We start from the raw sequence: 22,464 nt of genomic DNA, 5'->3' as shown, positions 1-22,464 counted from the left end.
TTCAGGGCCTGTTGGGACTTTAGTCTAGTCATAGGCCTGGAAGAAAAGAGAGGTAGTGGGGGTAGATCATAAAAAGAATTAGAAGTGTCTTTCAAGTCAATTACCTCAGGGCATTCTTTTGCACTGATGAAATAGAATTAATCTCTCCAGACAGAGGAGTGAGTGCTGTTTCCCCAGAGGAGTTAGTTACAGGTTTAGCAGGCACCGAAGGATTAATCTCTTCATATAGAGGTTGGATGGCAGGCTCCTCAGGGAAAACTGAAGGTCCCAAGCTGATTCCTCAAGGCAGCCTGTATGTCTGGTAGCTGTCTCCTCAGGGAAGGCTGGAGACTGGGTGGCTGTTTCCTGAGGGCAGGTTGGCTGGTGGGGCAGCTCTTTCCTCAGGCACACCATTACATGTTTATCTAGTACAGACTCAGCAGAATCTAGGGTTTCAATGTCCCCACTGTCATCATTACCAACACTTATGTCTCCATCCCAATTTTTAGGATGCCATTCCTTTCCAATGAATGCCCTCACTTTAACAGCAGACACCCAGCAAGGCTGAGAATTTAGTTTACATTGTAAATCTGCTACTTGTACAATGAGAATTTGGGTCTGGTTTTCAGAGATCTCAATTCTGTGGCCACAAGAAATAAGATTTTCTTTCAGTGCTCACATAGAAACTTTTATTTCTTTCATATGGCACTTAAGCTTCAAATTTGAAGCCTTCAGCACATCTCTTTCTTTTATAACTGTATCCAACATATCTAGCAACAAGCAGCCAGCATCATTATACCTTTCAACTCCACAAAACTCTGTTAAGATGTCAAAAGCACTGTCACCCAGAGCCCTGCCTCATATGATTAGCAGAATCAAATGGTGATATTTAGTGTATCACTATTGCCAACTCATGCCATGGACTCTCAGTGCCATCTTGATTATTGGAAATAGTCATTAGTGCTGTTGAATCTAATCAGAATAGAAAACCAATTGCAAAAACCCATTTTTAAGATTCTGTTTCTCAAGAACCACTGCCAGTATTTCCAATACCAAAGCTGTATTAGGGCTCTCTAGGGAAACAGAACCAACAGGAGATACTTAAAAGTAACATGAGATTTTATAAAAGTGTCTCATGCAACTGTGGGTATGCATGAATCCAAATTCCATAGGGCAGGCTGCAAGCAGGCACTCCAATGAAACTTCAATGAATTCCCCAGGAGTAAATTGGGTGTAAACTTCAAAAGGAGAATTGTGCCAGTTTGGATATATTATGTGTCCCCAAAAGCCATATCCTTTAATGAAATCTGGTGAGGGCAGACATTAATCTTCTGATTGAGTGTTTCCATGGAGATGTGACTCAATCAACCGTGGGTGAGATCTCTGATTAAATTATTTCCATGGAGATATGGACCCTGCCCATTCAGGGTATGTCTTAATTAAATCACTGGAGTCCTATAAGAAGAGTTCAGAGACAAAAGGAGCTTAGAGCAGCTGAGAGGGACATTTTGGAGGGACGCTAAGAACTGACACTGATGCTTTTGAGATGCTGGCTCAGAGTTTGCTCCGGAGAAGCTAGGAGAGGACAAAATGCCCCAAGAGCAGCTGAGAGAGACTTTTGGAGAAACACTTGGGAGCTGACGCTTAGAAATGCTTGGAGATGTTTGGAGATGCCAGCCCAGAGTTTGCTCTGGAGAAGCTAAGAGAGATAAGCCCCGAGATGTTTTGAAGAAAGCCATTTTGAAACCAGAACCCAGGAGCAAGGGAAAGCAGATGCCAGCCTCATGCCTTCCCAGCTGACAGAGGTGTTCTGGACGCCATCAGCCATTCTTCAGTGAGGGTATCCTCTTGTTGATGCCTTAGTTTAGACACTTTTCTGGCTGTAGAACTGTAAATTTGTAAACTAATAACCACCCTTTATAAAAAACAATCCATTTCTGGTATTTTGCATAACAGCAGCATTAGCAAACCAGAAGAAGAATCATAACCATCACCATCTTCATTGCTATCTGGTGAATTCCTTTGCCTGACCTTTCAGCCCACCAGAAATTTGTGCCCTGAGTAGAACAACTTCTATATTATTAAAACCTTGGGGTACTTGGAGAAAAATGGTGTCTCTGAAGGGGGTTTGGTCCCTGACTCCTGAATACAAAAGGAGTCTTGCTATTGAGAAACTGAACATTTACTGTGCCCTACAGGGTGGCCATTTTCATCTGTCTCATTAAACACCACATTCCTTGGGTTAGAGAAGCCACACTGTAATCCCAGTCTTGGGGGCTCTGCTCTTAAGGCACAGCCCAGAGTCATTCCAAAAAAGATCTATCTGATTGGCTATCTGATGTTTCCTTTCATGGCCAAGTCTACAAGTGTGAGGGGGGATGGTTATTATAGGAATACCTGTTTTAGGACTAAGTAGGTATGGGCATAGACCCAACAGTGACTTTGATTGGTTTCATTTGCTATATGGTGTGCCTAGAAGGACAAAGGGATTTTGTTCAAGGTAGGAGAACATAGGGCAGAAATAGGGGTAAGAGGAGATAAAGGAAAATCATGGTGAAGGTAGGGAGTTATTGGGGAGGCATACTGGGCATTATGAGGAGTAGAGCTTAAAAAGGGAAAGTTTAGACAGTGGAAGAGGAGAACATAGAATAAGATAAGAGAATTCAGGCATTTCTTGATCCACGATCTTGGGTGTCATCTACTTGTTCCAAAGTCTTGGGTGGAAATTGTCTGTATCAGATGCTGTGTACATGCGGAATCCTCATTTCAATTTTGACTTGAGATCTAAAATGATAGTAACCTCTCAAACATGTTTTAGTTGTGACAGGTGGACCCAGGGGTCAGTTCCCTGTAGTTTTACTGTCATAGTGGTGGTCAATAAGACTTCATAAGATATTTTCCATCTACGTTCTAAAGAAGTCCTTTGTTGATGTCTCTTCGAGTACATCAAGTCTCCAAGTTGAAGGACATGTAGAAGCTGCTATAGAAGAACTTGGAAAAGGCAGCCTAAATCTGTGAATGAGGGAACTGGGTATCTGCGATTAGTTCCTTTACAACAATTAGCAGTTTCACAATGTAATAGATTTGAGTCCAGTAAAGTAGAAGAAATAATAAGCCTCATAGGATCTTCCCATTATGATTTCTTAGGGTTTAGCTGATGTTTTCCTTATGGGCTAGCTCTTATGGCCATCAAGGTTAAGGGAAGAATGCTAGACCAAGGTAAAGAGAGAGAGATTCAAATAATTTAGCTAATTTAAATTTTAAGATACCATTTGTTCTTTCTATCTTTCCTGACAGTCGAGGATGGTAGGGAACAGTGAAGCTTTTGGTTGATGGGTAAGACCTCACAAAGTTCCTTGATTACACTTCCAATAAACTGGGAGCCTCTATTGCTTGAGAGAATAGCAGGAATTCCCCGGGTGGGAAAAACAAAGCCTAATAGTTTTTTAGTTACTGTGAATGCAGTAGTCTTGTGACAAGGAAAAGCTTCTATCCATCCAGAAAATAGACATATAATCACAAAGATATATTCATATCCCATAAAAGGGGGTAGCTGTATAAAATCCATTTGCAGATGTCCAAAAGGGCTCTGTTGATTGAGGCATTTGACCCTGTCCCATATTTACAGTTTTACCAAGGTTATGTTAATTGACAGGTAGAACATAATTTGTATATGCTCTCATTTAACCCCCCCCCCCCTTTATTTTTGCTGAAGATGAAGCTCTCTGACCTGTAGCTGATTGCAGGCACTTTCAGAGAAGCACCAGAATAAAACAATGTAACTGACAAGGAAATTTGGTTGTTTTTGTGGCATGTAGCGTTTTTTAAAAAAGAATATCTAAAATTAAGACCAATAACACTATACTGTTGTCTAATGTCATGCAGATCAGTATCAGGACATATGGGCAGTGAGAACAGTGTTAAATCTCTAGAAATTTTAAATAATCTCCAAATATTTATATGAATAACATTTTACCCATAAAAATTTAACCAACAGGTTAAGAAAATCCCCTTTAATTTGACAGCACTTTCCATGCAACTCAAATCAAATGAACCTAACTATTTCTCGTACCTCTCCTTTTCATAAGGGTGAAGAACAAATCCTTTGTTATTTTCCAGGGGCCCTCTGGAAATTAAAAAGACATCCTTTAAGTTTTGATTTTGAGAAGGGGCTAAATAGATTACAGGTCACTGATAAACAATAGCTGGTTACCTCCTTGACAAAAATAACAATAAAAGATTTAAAAAGTAAAAATTGAAGGTAACATGATTGAAAAAAAGAAACAAAACCTTAGTTCTTTTAAAAGTGAGAAGGCTTGTTCTCTTAAACAATAAAGGATGATAAGGCTAACATAAATTTCAATGAGAATATTATTCTGATATGACATAGAATCTTTGTTTTCTTGACAGATAACTCAAGTGGTTAAGAAAAATCTTTTATAACATACTCTCACTAAAAGCAGACCAAAAATCCAAGAAAATTTCATCATTTTAACAGAAAGACCAAATTCTAATTTTGCATGTGTTCTGATTAGCTAATGCTGCCACTTGCAAAATACCAGAAATGGATTGGCTTTTATAAAGGGGATTTATTTGGTTGCAAAGTTATAGTCCCAAGGCCATAACAGTGTCCAAACAAAGGCATCAACAATAGGCTACCTTCACTGAAGAACGCTGATGGCATGCGGAAAACCTCTGTTAGCTGGGAAGGCACAGGCATGTGGCTGGTGTCTGCTCTAGGGTTCTGGTTTCAAGATGCTTTCTCCCAGGATGTTTCTCTCTAGGTGTCTGGGAGTATTCTTTTTGTTTCTTCCAGGCAAACTCCAGACTAGCAAAAGTCTACTTTCAATGGCCATCTACAAAATGACTCTCTCGGCTGCAGCAGCACTGAGTTCCTTCTGTTTGTCAGCTCTTTTATATGGCTCCAGTGATTTAATTAAGACTCACCCTGAATGGGTGGGGTAACACCTCCACAGAAATTATCCAATCAAAGGTCTTACCCACAGTTGATTGAGTCACATCTCCATGGAAACAATCAATAGGTTCCAACTTAATCAACACTAATATGTCTGCCCCCACACGATTTCATCAAAGAACATGGCATTTTGGGGGATGTAATACAGCCAAACCGGCACAGCATGAAGATACTGTTTTATATGAAAACTCTTAAAAAATCTTATAAATAAATCTATCAAATCTTAGTCAGCATTGACCATGACAAAATTCATTTCCATAAACCTTCTACAACTTTCTATATCCATTTAGGGTTTGTCCTACACTTTCCTGTTTCTCATTCTACACTCCCAAATTATTTTAGAACAAAACTACTTTTTTTCCCTTAACAAAAAGGCATCCTGTATACCTGACATACTTAAGTTTCCAAAAAGATCTTGGAAATTGTCTTTAAGCCAGCATCCTATAAAACACAATAACTCTTGCAATAAAGTTTGTCAGAACAATAACTTAATTTGGTTAAACACAAATTTATATTTTCATCATTTTAAACATCTAGTAAACAAGTAGTAAAAATGCTATCATATTTGATCAGTAAACCTGCATAAATTTAGGAAGAACATACCCAAGTAGAATAAAATTGTATGCTTATATTGTACTTAAGATTGACAACTAAGAAGACACAGTTTTTATTTAACTAACATTATTAAACTAGTTCTGTTTGTCAAAAGTTTATGTGCACTTGTCAAAAGATTACATGCACTTGAATTTTTAAAACATTTGGATTTAATTCTATAAATACTCTGTACATTGGAAGTATCAGAAGTTTGGTTTCCTTAATTTCTGGGTCTTTACAAGTGTTGATTTATATATAAGAGCTTATTTACCTTTAAGCAATTTGAATAGAGCTCTTTTAAGAAGTTTTATTTGTTAATTTGGTATTACCATCCAGAGGTAGGACAATAAATATCACACAGACAGACACAAATAAGGGGCTTATAGCTTCAATTAAAAAATTTTCAGCCATGTATCAGAAATAAAAACACATAAAGAAATACAAGACTCACTGGTTTATATAAAAGAGCTGGCTTTCTCTCTTTGCTTTACTCTTATATTTTTATAAGAATGTTTGTTCTTGGCAGATGGGAAGTTGAGGTTATTTTTTTAATATGAGGGCTAAAGCTTTCCCATCATAATTTGTGGGGGAGACTTTTTAAGATTTTCTTTGCCCTATTTCTCAGGCTTATTTGATGCTCAGATTTACTGTAGAAAGAGGAATCTTGTACGTCCCTTTCCAACCAGCTTTTGGCATCCAAGATTTAGCATCTGAGGCTTTGCCCAACATGTGAACAAGCTGATATAGGTCAGGTAGCCCTGGATCTTATGCACTCAAAAGAATTCTAATATCTCCTGTGAATATTTGCTGGTCTAATTTGGGGAAATCTTTCATTATGGCTCTTAATTCAGTTCAGATCCAAGGTTTAAATTCTCCTCTAGTGGGCAGCCAGTTTCCATAGAAGACAATCTTTAAAGGAGTCTAGACTAGATTATTTTCCTTCAGGGGGTCCAGAGGAACACATTAGGGCAGCCGTGGGGAAAGGGCTGATTATAGGAAGCTGGGAGAGCTACAGGTTTGGTTTAGAATTCTGTTTATGTTCTGTTTTTGGCCTTTGCTTTTTGCAGTGAACTTTTAAGTGAAGCAATTATGGAAGGAAACTGTCCTCCAGCAGCCTCCACCTACCTCTTTTGGTCCCACTTCCCCCACACCCCCCCTTTTAAGGCACCTATCTCGTGCACAGTTTTGTTCCTATGAAGTTTCTCAAAGTGGCCACCACAAAGACAAATTGTCCTTCATCAGATCCACACACGAATGGAAAGTCACAGATCCACAGTGCGAATATATTTAAGAAACAGGAGCTTTAGCAGGAGGAGGAGAGGGAGATTTAGAGCAGAAGACCCCATTAGACTGTGGTCAGACAAAATGTCTCAGGCTCCAGGCCTTTTGGCTCAGTCACTAGGATACCACTCTGACCTTAGTGGAATCCCTGGTAAGTGCAAGTTCCAGATAGGTGTCTGGAACTGAACACAGGCAGCATAATGGGTAGAAAAGGAAGCTCACTATAGGAGTAGTGAACTGGAGTGAGAGAACTGGCAAATTGCTTGCCATGTGACCCATGGCAGTTAGCTTATTGGGCCTCATGGATTCCCAAACCCTATGTCTCTGAGAAAAACAGAAAATCAGAGAGCTGGAGGAAGAAATGAAATGAACCCAAAAGGGAGGTCTGACAACAGAACTGAAACCAAACCCACATCAAAGGTATATAAACCAAAGTCCCAAATAAAAGGCAAGTGAACTCAATGCAAATTGTGGAACTCAGACATAGGAAGGGGTTACCTGGGGCATGCAGAGTCTCAGTGACGGAATGGCAGATGCAAAGGGAGCTCACAGGCCTGGGGGACACCTTCTGTGGTTCTCTCAGGCCTCCAAACTTGTGGAAGACAAATTGGAGTTGAGTATGTAGACTATAGCATTTTATTTGGGATACCAAAGTTTTATTGCATCAAGGGAAGCCAGAATGGAAACAGCTTCAGGCTTCTAGGGATAGCAAATGATTTTTATAGACTTAAGAAGGAAGTTAGCTTGACTCCTATTGGTTGGATGAGAGTTTGTCCATCTTCTAGGGGTGGGTTTAGGGCAGGTGGGCTTTATTTTGTATTGGGTCAAAGGTAATGAACTAGGGGCTTGATTGGCTATCTGGGTCAGCTGCCTTGGTGAGGTTTCTAAATTTCAAAAGCTAAAGATGAAACTCCAGAGGGCATGTTTGCTGTTTTTTTTTTTGTTTTTTTATGTTTTTTTCCCCTGCTCTGAGGGTCCACAGGGCTCTCTCTATACAATTTTTTATCAGTAACATCATAAAGTATTTTTTCTGTTATGGTTTGTACAACAAAACAAACAAACAAACAAAACAAACGTATTTCAGAGGGCATCTCTTTATTCAATCTCTTCAAAAAAAGATGAAAGAATAACATATGTTGAATACCTTGTTAATCTGTCCCAGGAGGCAACAGATGGGACACTCAAATTGGGTGATGAGCTTTTGATAAAGGGACTACTCAGAAGTGGTGAGCAGGGAGGAGGGCAATGCCATGCGACAGTGCAGGACTCCAGGGCTCCTGTACTGAGGGGCAGTTACCACCCTCATCTGAAGAGGCAAGGGGAAACCAGGACTGGAACTCAGGAGTCCTGGGGAGAGGACTGGCTGATAGAAGCTGTGACCTTGAGGGATACAGATAGCCCAAGGTGACCTCCCATGAAGGGAGCCCAAAATAAATACCCACATCTCATTTTCTTTCCTCCTTCCCATCATTTGCGATTGCTCCCCATTGGCGAAGCACAATCAGCTTCCAGAGGCTCCATTAAAGGGCAGTATCTCCAGGACACACAGAACAAGGTGGGGAAAAATGGTGGGGGGACCTGGAAGATTAAATGGAAAAAAAAATTTAGCTCAATTCCTAACATTTTACGTTTGCTGTCCTATTTAATCCTCGTAGCTTGGCAGCAGCACCTGAGTAAACTGAGGGCTCTTTCTCCTCTGATGGGTTATTGTGTCTCATCACACGGTCTCCAGCATCTGTCATGCTTCAGGCTAAACTTGCACTTTAACAAATGCCTGGGCAAAGGGAACAGTTCTGCCCAGGACCCAGCTGTTTCCTGACATCAGGGTGTGGAAAAAAATTAACTGCATTTAAATGAAAGGAAAAATGCCATTTTATGGAAGCATATGGAGAATATGATTGAGAATTTCTTTAACAGCCACTAAAGAGATAGGAACTTTCCCTTTTGTTCTCCAGGTTCTCATAAACATTTGCATATGTCTCTGCTTTTATTAAATTGGTCCAGGGGATTTGAAAACAAGGTGTTGATTGTGAAAATAGTAAGAAAAGCTGAGGACAAGCTTGGATTAGGGCACAGCTCTCAGTGGTCAGGTAATAACACCCTGTTATCTTCCTTTTCTTCAGAGGGATAGAAGGATCTTTGCAGGGTTATTCAGATGGATTTATGTGGGAAGCAGATGATTTCAGGAATGAGAATTAACCTAGCACAAAATATGATAAGACTTCCTTAAGGTGTCATGGTGACTGTGGGTAGTTGAGACTTGCATTTTCAATATTCTGACTGGTAGTTCAATTCTACTGCTTTTTGATTGAGATTCTAAATGATACTCAGCCAAAGAAGAGGGGTCATTGTAACCTTACATGCTTCTAACAAGGTCAAGGAGAAAGTCTAACCGTTTCTACTTTTAATAAATTGATGGCTCAGCCCTCAGGGCCACATTTTAAATGCTCCTGTACACAGTCTGAGGCAATGTAATATATGACATTTGGTTGCAGCATATCATAAAAATAGAAAACTGGAAGACTCAGACATGGAAAAACTCTTAAATAGGTCAACTGATAAAAGAGTTTTAGATCTTAGTAAACTTGACAGTATTTGGCAGGAATTTTCTTTTAAAGCAGATAGTTTTGTCCATACAGCCAACCTGAGTTTAATATAAAACAGTCAACTTTAAGTTTCTCTGTGATGATTAGGAGCAGGGGAAAGAACGATAAATTATTGAGAATAATAATAAGAGCTACATTTTTTGAGTGTTTACCATCAGCCAGGGTGGACTCATCGCCTTATCTGTATAAACTCATTAAGTCATACCAAGATGAAGTAAATCCCATAATTGTTCCAGTTTTACAGATGGGAAAAATGAGGCCAAATCACTTGTCTGACTTCTCACAGGTAAAAATCTATAGAGCTAGACTTCAAACACCCTTTTGACTATGAAGTTCCTGTTCTTAACCACAATATAAAACTATCTCATATCTCATATCATTATTTTAATCTCCCCCCTCTTTTGAACCAGAGATGTTAGCAAATGTAGTTGGTTGAATATGTTCCCCCAAAAGATATTTTCAAGTTCAGTCTGGTACCTGTGAATGTAACTTTATTTGGAAATAATCTTTGCAGATATAATCAAGTTAAGAGGTCACACTGGATTAGGCTGGGCCCTATATCCAATGACTAGTGTCTTTATAAAAGAAAGAGAAGGAGATTCAGATACAGAGACCCAGAGGAGACCCAGAGAAGAAGGCCATATGACAAGAGAGTCAGAGAATGGACAAGCCAAGGAATGCCATGGATTGTTGGGAGCAACCAGAGCTAGGAAGAGGCAAAGAAAGATTCTTTCCTAGAGCATGCAGAGTAAGTGTGACTCTGCTGACACCTTGATTTCAGACTTCTAGTCTCCAGAACTGTGAGACGAAAAATTTCTGTTGTTTTAAGCCACCTGGTTTGTGGTAATTTGTTATGGCAGCCACAGGAAACTAATACAGCAAGCAACCATTTTGTTTTTCCTTCTTCTGTCACGTGCTGGACCACACATGGACACTGGAGTCAAGCATTTCCAGATTTACTTATGGATATTGTGGGCCAGATTCTCAACCCTTCTGTGCTTGAGATTCCTCATTTGTAAAACTAAAATAGTATCTGCCTCCTAGTGTTATTGTAAAGATTAAATGAGATAATTTCTGTAGAGCTGCTGGCAAAAGCTAGGCTCACAGAGCCACTCAGTAAAGGTCAGTCCACCTCTTCTGTGCTGGTGGCAGTCCTGATAAGAGGTAAAAGATCTAGGTAAAGAGTAGGAGGGAGAAGAAAAAGAAACTCATCATCCCATAGGATAGCCAGTCCCTAAGTATTCAGGTTATATCTACACTTGTCAAAATGCTGCTTCATTCTACCCCAGCTCCACCTTGGGGTGTCTCTCTGAGAAAGGGTAACATGAATTTAGAATGTAGAGAATCCTGGTGTTGGATAGGAAGGACTGAATTCTGACTGCTTTACATATCCAGCTCTCTGGGTGGTTTGTCACAAAGAAAAGTTACTTTCTGTAGGATATCAGGCAGCATCTCTTTAGAACATATGGCTGGCTCCAATACTCAGGTGAAGGCATCTGATCAAGGCTGGAAGCTCAAATGTATGGACAAGAGCTGGATCTACCACTTAATTCTATCTTTTTATCCATGGAGACATCTCAGAGCAGGGCTGAGCGGTTCCCTAGGATCTCATCATTGATGACATATGGAAACTTCCCTTTGTTAGCAGTAAGACACAATGATGGCAGATACTACCCACACTCCCATTCCCTGTGCCTGTGCCCACAGCAGACATCACTAATCAACCATGTCATCTTTCCTGGTTAGCCTAGACATGGCTTCAGAATCATCTTCAGAACAGAACTCCAGGAAGCCACTAGCAATCAACCAGGGTTTGATGAGAGAGAACACATATTTGCCATTCTGACGGGACTGGATTTTGATGGTGTTGGATGGCAGGAGTGGAGGTCCATTCCAGTTGCCCAGAGCTAATGATACCAAAATAAAATGGATAGTTTTTTCTCAAAGTTTTCAACTTGGGATCATGTCAGGACGAGAACTTTTCTGGAATCACTGACCACTCAATGGCTTCTGTTAAGGAAGGAAATGTGTAATAGATATTAACAATTGAGAACTCAAACCTCAGTATAACACAGCAAAGGTTTATTTCTTGCTTAAGCTGATTGTTTGCCCAGGGTTGGCAAGGGACTAACAGAAGCTTCTTTATCTTGTAGCTGCACTGTCTCCAACACCCAGCCTCCCTGGTTGCTGTGACAGGGTTAAAAACATGTGGAGATCTCATACCTGCCTTTCTGTTCTCTCCCAGCTCTTTGGTCAGAACTAGCCACACCCACTGAACTGTCCAAGGGCTGGGAAGGGTAGCATAAAGCTCACATCACTGTTCTTAAAAGCTTTTAGGCCCAAGAGGCAGTTCTGATAGGGATTATTTTTCCCATGTAATATTTGCTATTATGTGGGGCCTGGGGAGGGATGCTCTTATCTGGGTCCTTTTTGGACAATGAAGCTAAAAGAACCATTTCCCCTACTGCTTTCTTAGCTAAGGAGTCATTTACTCTGTATGCTGTCTTGTTAAAGCATTATAGCCCCATCATAAATCTGCCAGAGAGTAATGGGAACGGCTTGGGTCACATTTTTACATTGAGTATTTTGAACTTCCTAAAGTATCAAATGCCTTATATCAGATACCTCAAATATCCTCCCCTTGTACCCTTTGCTAAGTGCACCTTGTTCAGGTGAGAATGTTCTTCACTTAGGGGTGAGGATAGGGTTGCTCATGACCTTGTAAAATGGAAATTAATTTTACTTTGAATTGCAGTTCACCTGAAATGGCACTCGCTAAAGAAACTAAAAGCTAATAGCAGGAAGCTGTCAGCACTCAAGGTCTTTCATAGTGGTCATGGCCATAGGAACTGGCTGGCAAAGTACACATGTAATTTGTAGTTTCTGAAGAAGCCTTGCCATTCCAAGAGGCTCACCACTATTAACTGGTAAAAATCGGCTATTTTATGTGTCTGATTCAATTTATAAACCTTTTTTCAGCAGTGACTTTTAATCCCCAATTAAATTAAGAGGTATTCATGAGTGCACCCTTCTGCTGACCCAGCATTGTGCTGAGGGCAAGGTGTAGAATCCTCCGTGCCCAGAGAGACTGACACCTTCCTGGGACGTCCGTGCTACCAGCTAAAGCAATCAAAGGCCATTTTCAAACAGACAGAAGCCAGTTGGAGTTTGGTAGGCACTTTTTTTTTTTTTTTAACATGAGATAAAGCACTCAGCTATGCTGTGGTTCAATAAATGTTAGTGGTTATTATTTTCTCACTGGCTGTTAATCTCGGAAGTTTCCACTCTTAGAAGATCTTTATTTAGCTTACATATCTTTAAAAGGCCACTGGAACTATAGCTGGAGTTGGTTATCAGTTGCCTTCAGGCTGGTCTGTCCTTCACTTTTCATAAGTAAGACAAACCTGAGGCCCGTCAGCAGCCTGCTGAGATTTGGCACAGCAGCAGCAGCTCGTGTGTACTCATCATTGATAAGTCTGTAAAATCCCCAGATGAATAACCCATAGATTTCCAGTGCTTTCTCTTTTCTTTTGGGTCAGAGCCCCAGGTGAATAACCCAGAGATTACTAGTGTTTTCTCTTTGCCTTCTGGGTCACAGAAGGAGTGCTTCACTAAACCCTGGGTGTAGCTGTGCCTACTGGAGTCAGGGTTTTGGACAATTGTGCAATTACAGCCTTTCAGTACATGGTATTTCATAAAGCACTCATTGAGGGTCTACTTACTGGATGGCCCTTTGAAGGATGCAAAGGTGAACAAACTAGAGCATATCAACTTATAGGAGAAATAAAGGCTTCCGCAAATAGCTCTGACATGAGATAGAAAGGAATGCACCTGTAAGAGAAGGTAAGGTAAAATACTGCAGGGGCACAGAGAAGGGACAGAGTCCTTCTCTTGGGGAGATCAGAGTCCCCAGGGAGGCAGTAACATTTGAGTTGGACAGTGGAGGGCTTTGATATTCACAGACAGAGAGGGGTAGAAGGGTCTATCAGAAGTAACAGCACAAGCAAAGGCACAGAGGAAGGACTATCCTGAGGGCACTGGGTATAGTCAGGTTCAGCGTGGCTGGACTGTAGTGAGGCTATTATTTAGAGAGGACAAAGGAGCGGTCTGAAATAGGCAGAAGAGTTTGGGGAGTTGTGTCGGTTTGGATGTATTATGTCCCCCAAACGCCATGTTCTTTAATGCAGACATATTAGCATATGGGCAGACATACTAGTGTTGATTAGGTTGGAATCTTTGGATTAGGTTGTTTCCATGGAGATGTATGTGACCCACCCAGCTGTGGGTAATACCTTTGATTAGATTATTTCCATGGAGGTGTGGCCCCACCCATTCAGCGTGGATCATGATTAGTTTACCTGAGCCCTATAAGAGCTCAGACAGAAGGAGCACAGTGCTACAGCTTAGAGAGACATTATGGAGATGGCTGTTGAAAGCAGACTTTTGCTGACACTTTGAAGATACTAGCCCAGAGTTTGCCCCGAGAAGCTAGGCCTAGAGACATTTTGGAGAATGCCATTTTGAAACACAACCTAGGAGCAAGTAGACTCCAGCCACATGCCTTCCCATTAAAGAGGTTTTCTAGACACCATTGGTGTTCTTCAGTGAAGGTACCCTATTGCTGATGCCTTTGTTTGGACACTTTTACTGCCTTAGGACTATAACTTTGTTACCAAATAAACCCCCTTTAGAAAAGCCAATCCACTTCTGGTATTTTGCATAACGGAAGCATTAGCAAACTGGAACAGGAGTTGATGAAAGTTTACAAGTAGGGGAGTGTCATGGGGAATAAATGACAATCACTGTGTGGGTGCCAGAGGATTGGATGGATCCTCATAGTAAGGCTCTCTGTTAAGGTATAGAGAATTCCACAGGTACGGAGAATACACAATGAAAACTGTGGCATAAGAAGAAAAGGCCAAGAATCAGAAGCTCCTTCTTCTGTGACCCCAAAGACAATTAAATCAGAAGTCAGAACAAACACTCTACTTTGGCAAGGAGAGTTCAGTGATGTTGCGGTCAGTAGATCAGGTCCAAATTGGATTTCTTATACTAAGCTGAAAATGAGGAATATAGATTCCCAAAACAAATGAGTAAAACAATCAAAGCTTTCAAGTTTCAGGGTTCTATTAAAAGAAATAATTGTAATTTTTAAAAAGTTAAGATGGCATAGGAGAACTTCCTATAAACACCCTAGCTAGGACTCAGTTTCATGAAGACAAGATACAGAATCTGACAAAAATAAGTAAAGGCATTTTAATTCTTGATGATTCCAAATTATCTGATAAATATTCTTTAGTATTCTTTCTTTTCTTTTTAACATGATATTCATAATATGATAGTAAATGCTAGATCAGTGAGCATCTCGAAGTTTCTCATACTTTCAACGTTCCGGTTGTTGAAGCTTGTGGCTTCTGGTGTCAACTGCAATTTTAATCAAGGTGGAATTTAAAATATTTAGGCCTTGTAATTTAAATTTTCGTACTTGTAACGAAAGCTGTAGAAGAACACATTGATTTTAAACTCTTCCAACTTCTCCAATGGGTATTAATGAGCATTGTTTTTTGGGGTGCCATCTGAATTTGAGAGAATGAGAAGGTTGCACCTAGCTGTCTTCTCTCTCATGGATGTACACATCCCATGGGGTGGTACTCAGATCGTCCATAGGCACATATTTTAAAAGGTTCGAAAGAAACCCTTAACAATAAGGGAAGTGTTTCCTTGCTAAAAACTGAATTAAGACAACATCCAGCTGCAAACTCCCCACTGCCTAACTAGTAGTATCCTCTGACACTCACTGCATTAATATTCAAGAATATTTTCAGGTGTGACTCATGTGGGCCAGGATATTTTCAAGCCTAGGTATCCATGAGTTACGGTGTTTTTACTGGCTTTCTTTGAAAAGGCTGTTCTCATTAATAAATGGCAGGAAGTCTCCCCCACAGCACCTGAGTCTCTGAAGCCTCCCACACTGGCCATTTGTAGAAGTAGCATGGCCTTTTAGTAGCTCTATTGCCTGTGAGCTCCAAGGAAATGGTAGGGCAGATCCCACAGAAGACTTCGGACCAGAGCTTCAGGATGTGGGGAGCATTATGTGGGCCAGTAAGAGACAGGGTGGCTTCCCTTGCTGAAAAATAGGCACAGGGCAGACCTGGATGTGACTGGCTAGCTGGGCTTCCTGTATCTCTGCTCTGGAGTCCACATTCAGGAGCAACCATCTCTCTAATAAGGTTCACCTGCTCTTGCTTTTAGGCGCGAACTGTCCACACCCTTGAACTGATTTCTGACCCTGTAGGAACTGTTAAAGAGGCCTCCTGGCCAAGGCAAGGGTTGTTTTCGTTTCAAGCTCTTCATGAATGATGCATTCATTTATTCATTTAACAAAAATTTGTTGAGCAACTACTATATGCCTAACAGTTTCCTAGATATGGGGGAAATGAGTAAGAAAGACACAATGCCTGCCCTTATGAGCTCCTAATTTTGATAAGCATGCTAGATAAGTAAAGAAATGGACAAAACATAGAGTGAGAAGACCTATGATGGAAAGAAGCACTTGGTGCTCCACAAGGACATCCTAACTCAGATTGGAAGAGTCAAGGAAGGCTTCTTGTAAGAAGTGGCACCCAAGATTATTCATGAAGGACCACCAAGAACTAGGCAGATAGGTTCCAGTTCCAGTAATGGCAGAATAGCCTGTCTCAGAATAACCTTGTAGATGACAATTATAAAATGTGGTCAAAATATAAAAAACAATTATTGGAAGGCATTGGAAAGCAAACAAAAGCAGACAAAAACTCAAGGGGTTTTGACTCTTGAAAGAAGGTGTGCCAGTTTGGATGTATTGTGTACCCCAATGCTCCAGAGTTCTTTGATGCACTCTTGTTGGGGGCAAATGTATTAGTGTTGATAAGACTGGAATTCTTTGATTGAGTGTTTCCATGGAGATGTGACTCAATTAACTGTAAGTGAAACATTTGATTGGATAGTTTCCATGGAGGTGTCACCCCACCCATTCAGGGTGGGTGTTAATTGGATCACTGGAGTACTTTAAAAAGAGCCACATAGGCCCAGATGTGGAGCAAGTGAGAGTGACATTTTGAAGAACCCACAGGAACTGAGAGAGAAGCTAGAACACAATCTGGGATCAGCAGATGCCAGCACATGCCTTCCCAGCATAGAGAGGTTTCCCGGATGCCAATGGCCTTCCTTTGATGAAAGTACCCAATTATTGAGGCCTTATCTTGGACACTTTATGGCCTTAAGACTGTAACTGTGTAACCAAATAAACCACCTTTATAAAAGCCAATCCATGTCTGGTATTGTACTTAATGGCAGCGTTAGCAAACCAGAACAGAAGGAAACTGCAATAGATGATATCTATGACTCTATAGTTTCTACCCAAAATTTTCCAATCTACAAGCATAGCATTTCTCTTCATGCTTTCTTTAATCCTGTTTGCAGTGTTTTGAAATTTTCAGGGAACAGGTTTTGGACATCCTGTTAAATTTATCCCTAAGTATTTTCTATTTTTGATACTATTATGAAAGAGGTTACTGTTTTTTTTAATTTTGTTTTCTTATTATTTGTTAAAAGAAACAAAATTGATTTTGGTATAAAGTTAATTGAATCTGACAAAAGCACCGAGATTTCTTTTAGGGAAAGGAAAGTCTTTTTTGACAATGATGCCAGTTAAACATATGAAAAAAAATAAATCTTGACCTCTTTCTTAATATAGATCATAGTTCCAAAGTAAAAGCTTTTGGAAAAGCACCGTTCAATAAAACTTTCAGTAATGGTGAAAATGTTCTCTGCACTATCCAATTAGGTAGCCACTGGTCACATGTGGCTACTAAGCACTTAAAAATGTGGCTAATGTGACTAAGTGAATTTTAAATTTTACTTAATTTTATTTAATTAATTTAAATTTAGGTGCCACATATGGCTAGTGGCTACCGTGTTGGAAAACATAGTTCTAGAAGAAGGCATAGGAGAATATCTCTGTGACTTTAGGTAGGTAATTATTTCTTAGACAAGAGATGGCTTAAACATGAAAGAAAAAAATTGATAAATTGAACTTATTTGAAATTTAGAACTTCTGCTTGTCAAAAGATATCTTTAAGAAAATGAAAATGCAAGTCACATATCAAGAGAAAATATTTGTGTTATATCATATAAAGAACTTTTATTTAGAATACATTAGACAACTTTTACAAATCAAAACAAAAAACAACCTAATTTTTTTAAAAAAATGGCAAAAGACTTACAGACACTTCACAAAGTAAGATAAACCAGTAGTCAATAAGCACATGAAAAGATGCTCAACATTATTAAACATGAGAAAAATGTACATTAAAACCACAAGGTGATACCATTTCACACTCACTAGAATGGCTAACATTATACAGACTGATAACACTGAATGTTGGCAAGGACGTTGAATAACCAGAACTCTCATACACTGAGGTGGGAGTGTAAAATGGCACAACCACTTTGGAAAACTTTTTGTGCAGTTTTTTATAAAGTTAAGCATACATCTACTATATGAGCCCGTAATTCTATTCTTAGGTCTTTATGCAAGAGCAGTAAAAACATTTGTCCACAAAGAGACTTGTATAAGAGGCAGCTTTATTCACAACAGTGCCAAACTGGAAACAACCCGAATGCCCTTCAACAGGAAAACGAATGAACAAATTGTAGTATATCCATGCAATGGAAGACTACTCAGGAAGAAAAAGCATGAACAATGTAACACATGGATGGATCTCAAAAACATGATGCTGAGCAGAAGAAGCCAGGCACCAAAGGCTACACATTATATGATTCCATTTATATGAATCTCAAGAATAGGCTAAACTAATATATGGTGATAGTAATTAAAACAGTGATTGTCTATGAAAGGTGGAAATGGACTGGAAGTTCCAGAGCAGGTAAAACGAATCTATGGAAATGGAAATCAGAACACTGTTGCCTAGAAGGAGTAGAATATGATTGGAAAAAACCTTTTAGGATGATGGAAATGTTCTATATCTAGATTGGGGTGATGGTTACATAGGTAAAATACATTAACAAAACTCATCAAATTTTATACTTAAGATCTAAGTGTTTCACTGTATGTAAATTTTACCATTATAGGATGAATAGCAACTGAATTGAAGCAAATGGTTACTACCATCACAGTTTTTCATCAGTGGAGGAAAGAAGTTGAAAGAGGGATAAAAATACAATCTATTATTTACTGTTTACCAGGCTCTATGTGTACAAAGGTGAATAAGACTTTTCCCTTTTTCTCAGGGAGGGGGACTCAGACAAACTGCACTATAACACCAGGAGATGATAGGAGAAGACGGGGGAGGGGCACGGGAGCTCCTGTTTAGCCTCAGGGACAAGAGGCAGGGAGAGAAGCTCAGAGGGCCCGGGCCTGCCTTGGCCTGGGCCTGCCTTGGGGAGGGACAAAACTCTCTCGGTCTCCTATGCCTTAGTTCTTCAGCAAGGCTGGTTAATGGACCTGATTCTTAATTCTGAGAAAATGTGACTTGTGTTATGGAAGAGCGGCTGTGCTCAGCTGGGTTTCTGGGTCTGCGTCTGATGCCCCCAGGCAGGCAGAAAAGCTATTAATCAGTGCTTCTTTAGTTCTGGAATTGGGGAATGGCCCCATCAATCTCAATCATGCTTTTCCCAAATGCTTTAAGCCACTCTTTTTCCTAGGAGACACTTTAGCTTTTCGGTCACAGGTTGCTGGCACACTCATTCCTGTTCTCAAACATCTTTTAAACCTGAGTGAAGTGACAATCGGGGGCAAAAATCACTTACTGCAAACCATTTAAATTTGCATTAAGGCAGAAGTCTTCAGAGTCCCTTTAAAGTGATTTTTCTCTGAACTCCTAATGCACAACCTAATGAATGTTATACTCTTGTGTAAATCTTTGATCTTCACGATGCCTTTGCTCAGCTGGCAATGAAATTTGTTAACCAGGTGTTTTAGTTTTCTTGGCTGCTCAAGCAAATACAATGCAATGGATTGGTTTAAAAAACAGGAATTTATTAGCTCACAGTTTTGAGGCTAAGAGAAAGTCCAAATAAATGCGTTATCGAGGCAGTGCTTTCTTCCCAAGTACTGGTGTTCTGGGGCTGGCTGCCGGTGGTCCTTGGTCCTGGGCTCCTCTGTCACATTGCAGTGCACATGGTGGCCTCTCCTGGCCTCTCTGTTCTCTTCCAGGTACCACTGAATTTCAGCTTCTTGCTTCTCATGGCTTTCTCTGTCTGTCTGAATCTTAGTCTGCCTTTAAAGGACTCCAGTAATAGGATTAAGAGCCATTCTGATTGAGGTGGGCCACACCTTAACCAAAGTAACCTCATCAAAAAGTCCTACTTACAATGGGTTCACACTCACAGGAATGAATTGAGTTTAAGAACATGTTTATCTGGGGGTACAAACGACTCCAAACCACCACACCAGGCTAATAACTAAAGCAAGTAATTCAAGAGTTTGAGAGGAATTCCTTGCCTGATGTTACTGAGGTAATCATGGTAGGAAATAGATCTGATATAAAAGTTCCATAGCTAGTGTTTTGGTTTGCTAATGCTGCTATTTTGCAAAACACCAGAAATGGATTGGATTTTATAAAGGGGGTTTATTTGGTTACACAGTTAGTCTTAAGGCCATAAAGTATCCAAGATAAGGCATCAACAGTCGGGGACCTTCACTGGAGGATGGTCCATGGAGTCCAGAAAACCTCTGTTAGCTGGGAAGGCATGTGGCTGGTGTCTGCTTGCTCCTAGATTGCGTTTCTGCTCCTCTCTCAGCTCCTGTGCATTCTTCAAAGTGTCCCTCATGGCTGCAGCTTCTCTGAAGTCCTTCTACTTCTGAGCTTATATAGTGCTCCAGTAAACTAATCAAGGCCCATGCTGAATGGGTGGGGCCATGCCTCCATGGAAATTATCTAATCAGAATTATCACCTATAGTTGGGTGGGTCACATCTCCATGGAAATAACCTAATCCAAAGGTTCCAACCTAATCAACACTAATATGTCTGCCCCCACAAGACTGCATTAAAGAATATGGCTTTTGGCGGGACACAATATATTCAAACTAGCACAGCTAGCTAGATTGCAAAGCTTTGAGGATCACTGTCCTCTGAAACAAAAGATGATTCTTGATAATCTGGAGGTTAGTGATATATTATCTAAACCTGTAAGTCAAATCCAAAAAATTTGCTGTAAGCACTTTGATAGTATGGGAAGGAAGATATTTACTAACTGAAATCACTGAAAAGATTGTTCAATTTGCTGAACACAGTCTCCAGAGCTTTATTTTTGTCAGGTTGTGTTCTGGATTTGAAAAAGTGTTAAAACATGATTCTTTCCCTTCAGGAGTCACTCACTACACCTGTGGAGCAACCCTTACATGTCTTGGAAGAATGGGAATTAAAATAGATGGGGTATCAGGTTATTCAATTTACCCCTGCAGTTTTCATGCACTCATGGGACTGAGAGTTATTTTATTCATTCATTCATTCATTACCATTGAACAGTTAGTCTGTTCCAAACTAAATGAAACTAGTCAACAAACCACTTGGAGATAGTATTATTGTTATTCAGGCCAGCCTGATGTAGGCCAGTGATTAGAAATTATTGAGTAATAACCCTTGGGGATCCTATGAAAATACAAGTTATTAAGGCCCCACTTCCCAAATCACCATCCCAAACTCTGAGACCCTGGAAATCTGCATTTAAGAAGCACTGCAAGTAATCAGATGCAGATGATCCAGAGAGTCACTGACAAACATGGATGTACAGTGCAGAGTATTGAGGGGTTCCTCAACAAGATGTTTATTCTCCATGATCTAGGGGTCCTCCTTTTATGACTTCTGGCTTGGGTTTATCTGTACATTTTCATAAGTGATACATCTCATTTCTGATGCATGTCTGCACATCCTGGATAGGGACTTGTACTTACTCAAGGGAAATATGCCAGCCTGTCTTATGACAGAAAAACCATGATTCTGTCGGTGAATATTCTTTTATTTCCCTTTGTTTTATAGCAATGGAGAGTCTTCAGAAAAGAGATTCAGAATGAACAGCTTTGTGTCTGACTTTGGAAGACCCCTGGAGCCAGATAAGGTGTTTTCTCGCCAGGGCAATGAGGAGTCCAGGTCTGTCTTTCATTGCTACATCAATGAAGTGGAACGCATAGACAGTGCCAAAGCTTGTCTCCAGACCACAGCCCTTGACAGTGATGTTCAATTCCAGGAAGTCATCAGAAGCAGCGGGAGGCCAGAGGAGGAGCTGAACAGGCTCATGAAGTTTGACCTCCCCAACTTTGTGAACACGGACCAGAACTCCTCTTTTGGAGAAGATGATCTTCTGATTTCTGAACCACCCATTGTTTTAGAAAATAAGCCAGTGTCCCAGATCTCACACAAAGATCTGGACTGAGAAACATGAGTTGTAAAGTGTGTTCCTGAAGATGTGGGTTTTGTCTTTATATAGCAAATCTCTAGCCACTAACATTGTGTATGTTTGTGTGTGTGAATGTGTCTCTCTGTGGTATGTGTATGGTGGGGGAAGATAAGGGAGCTGGTTAAGCAGAGCAAATAATGCAGTTTTTTATGCCTTTAAACAAATTTTTTTTTTTTTTTTAGGAATATTTATACTATCTCATCTTCCTTGTTGAAAAATCTGGCAAAATACTCAGTGTCAGTGTGTCAGTTTTCTGGAGTGAGGGTCAACATACTGCATTCTAATCTGGCACTGCCACTACCATGTCTCACCTTCAACAAACTGCTTTACCTCTCTGGGCTGGCACACTTTTAATTAGAAGGTGAGATTGCTGGATTAGATGATTCCTCCCAGCTCTAAGGTTTTGTGAATTTATGAGTTTGCATTCAGATGAGGCTGGGATATACACAAAGCAGTGTAAACCAGGGCAATGCCTCCTAGCTCTTGTTGCACTATCCCCTGAATTTCTCTATCTTCTACTCAACCCTTAACTGAGCCTGGCTTTAGCCAAGGAGCTGGGAGTCAACCAG

General features: G+C 40.2%; 1 protein-coding gene across 2 annotated transcripts in view; it reads left to right on the top strand.

Moving 5' to 3' along the window:
- The window catches only part of MRAP2 (melanocortin 2 receptor accessory protein 2), a 63,559-nt gene extending 41,468 nt beyond the window's left edge, over nucleotides 1–22,091 (top strand). For both annotated transcript variants that reach the window (XM_037844240.1, XM_037844241.1), the window contains one exon: nucleotides 21,478–22,091. In XM_037844240.1, coding sequence (XP_037700168.1) covers nucleotides 21,478–21,871 — 394 coding nt within the window. In that variant the 3' untranslated portion in view covers nucleotides 21,872–22,091. The remainder of the gene's footprint in view (nucleotides 1–21,477) is intronic.
- Nucleotides 22,092–22,464: the final 373 nt, after the last annotated feature.

This window comes from Choloepus didactylus, chromosome 7 (assembly GCF_015220235.1).
Source record: "Choloepus didactylus isolate mChoDid1 chromosome 7, mChoDid1.pri, whole genome shotgun sequence".
Lineage (NCBI taxonomy): Eukaryota > Metazoa > Chordata > Mammalia > Pilosa > Megalonychidae > Choloepus > Choloepus didactylus.
The sequence above is the reverse complement of the archived record's forward strand: the minus strand, read 5'-3'. Positions and strand labels throughout refer to the sequence as shown.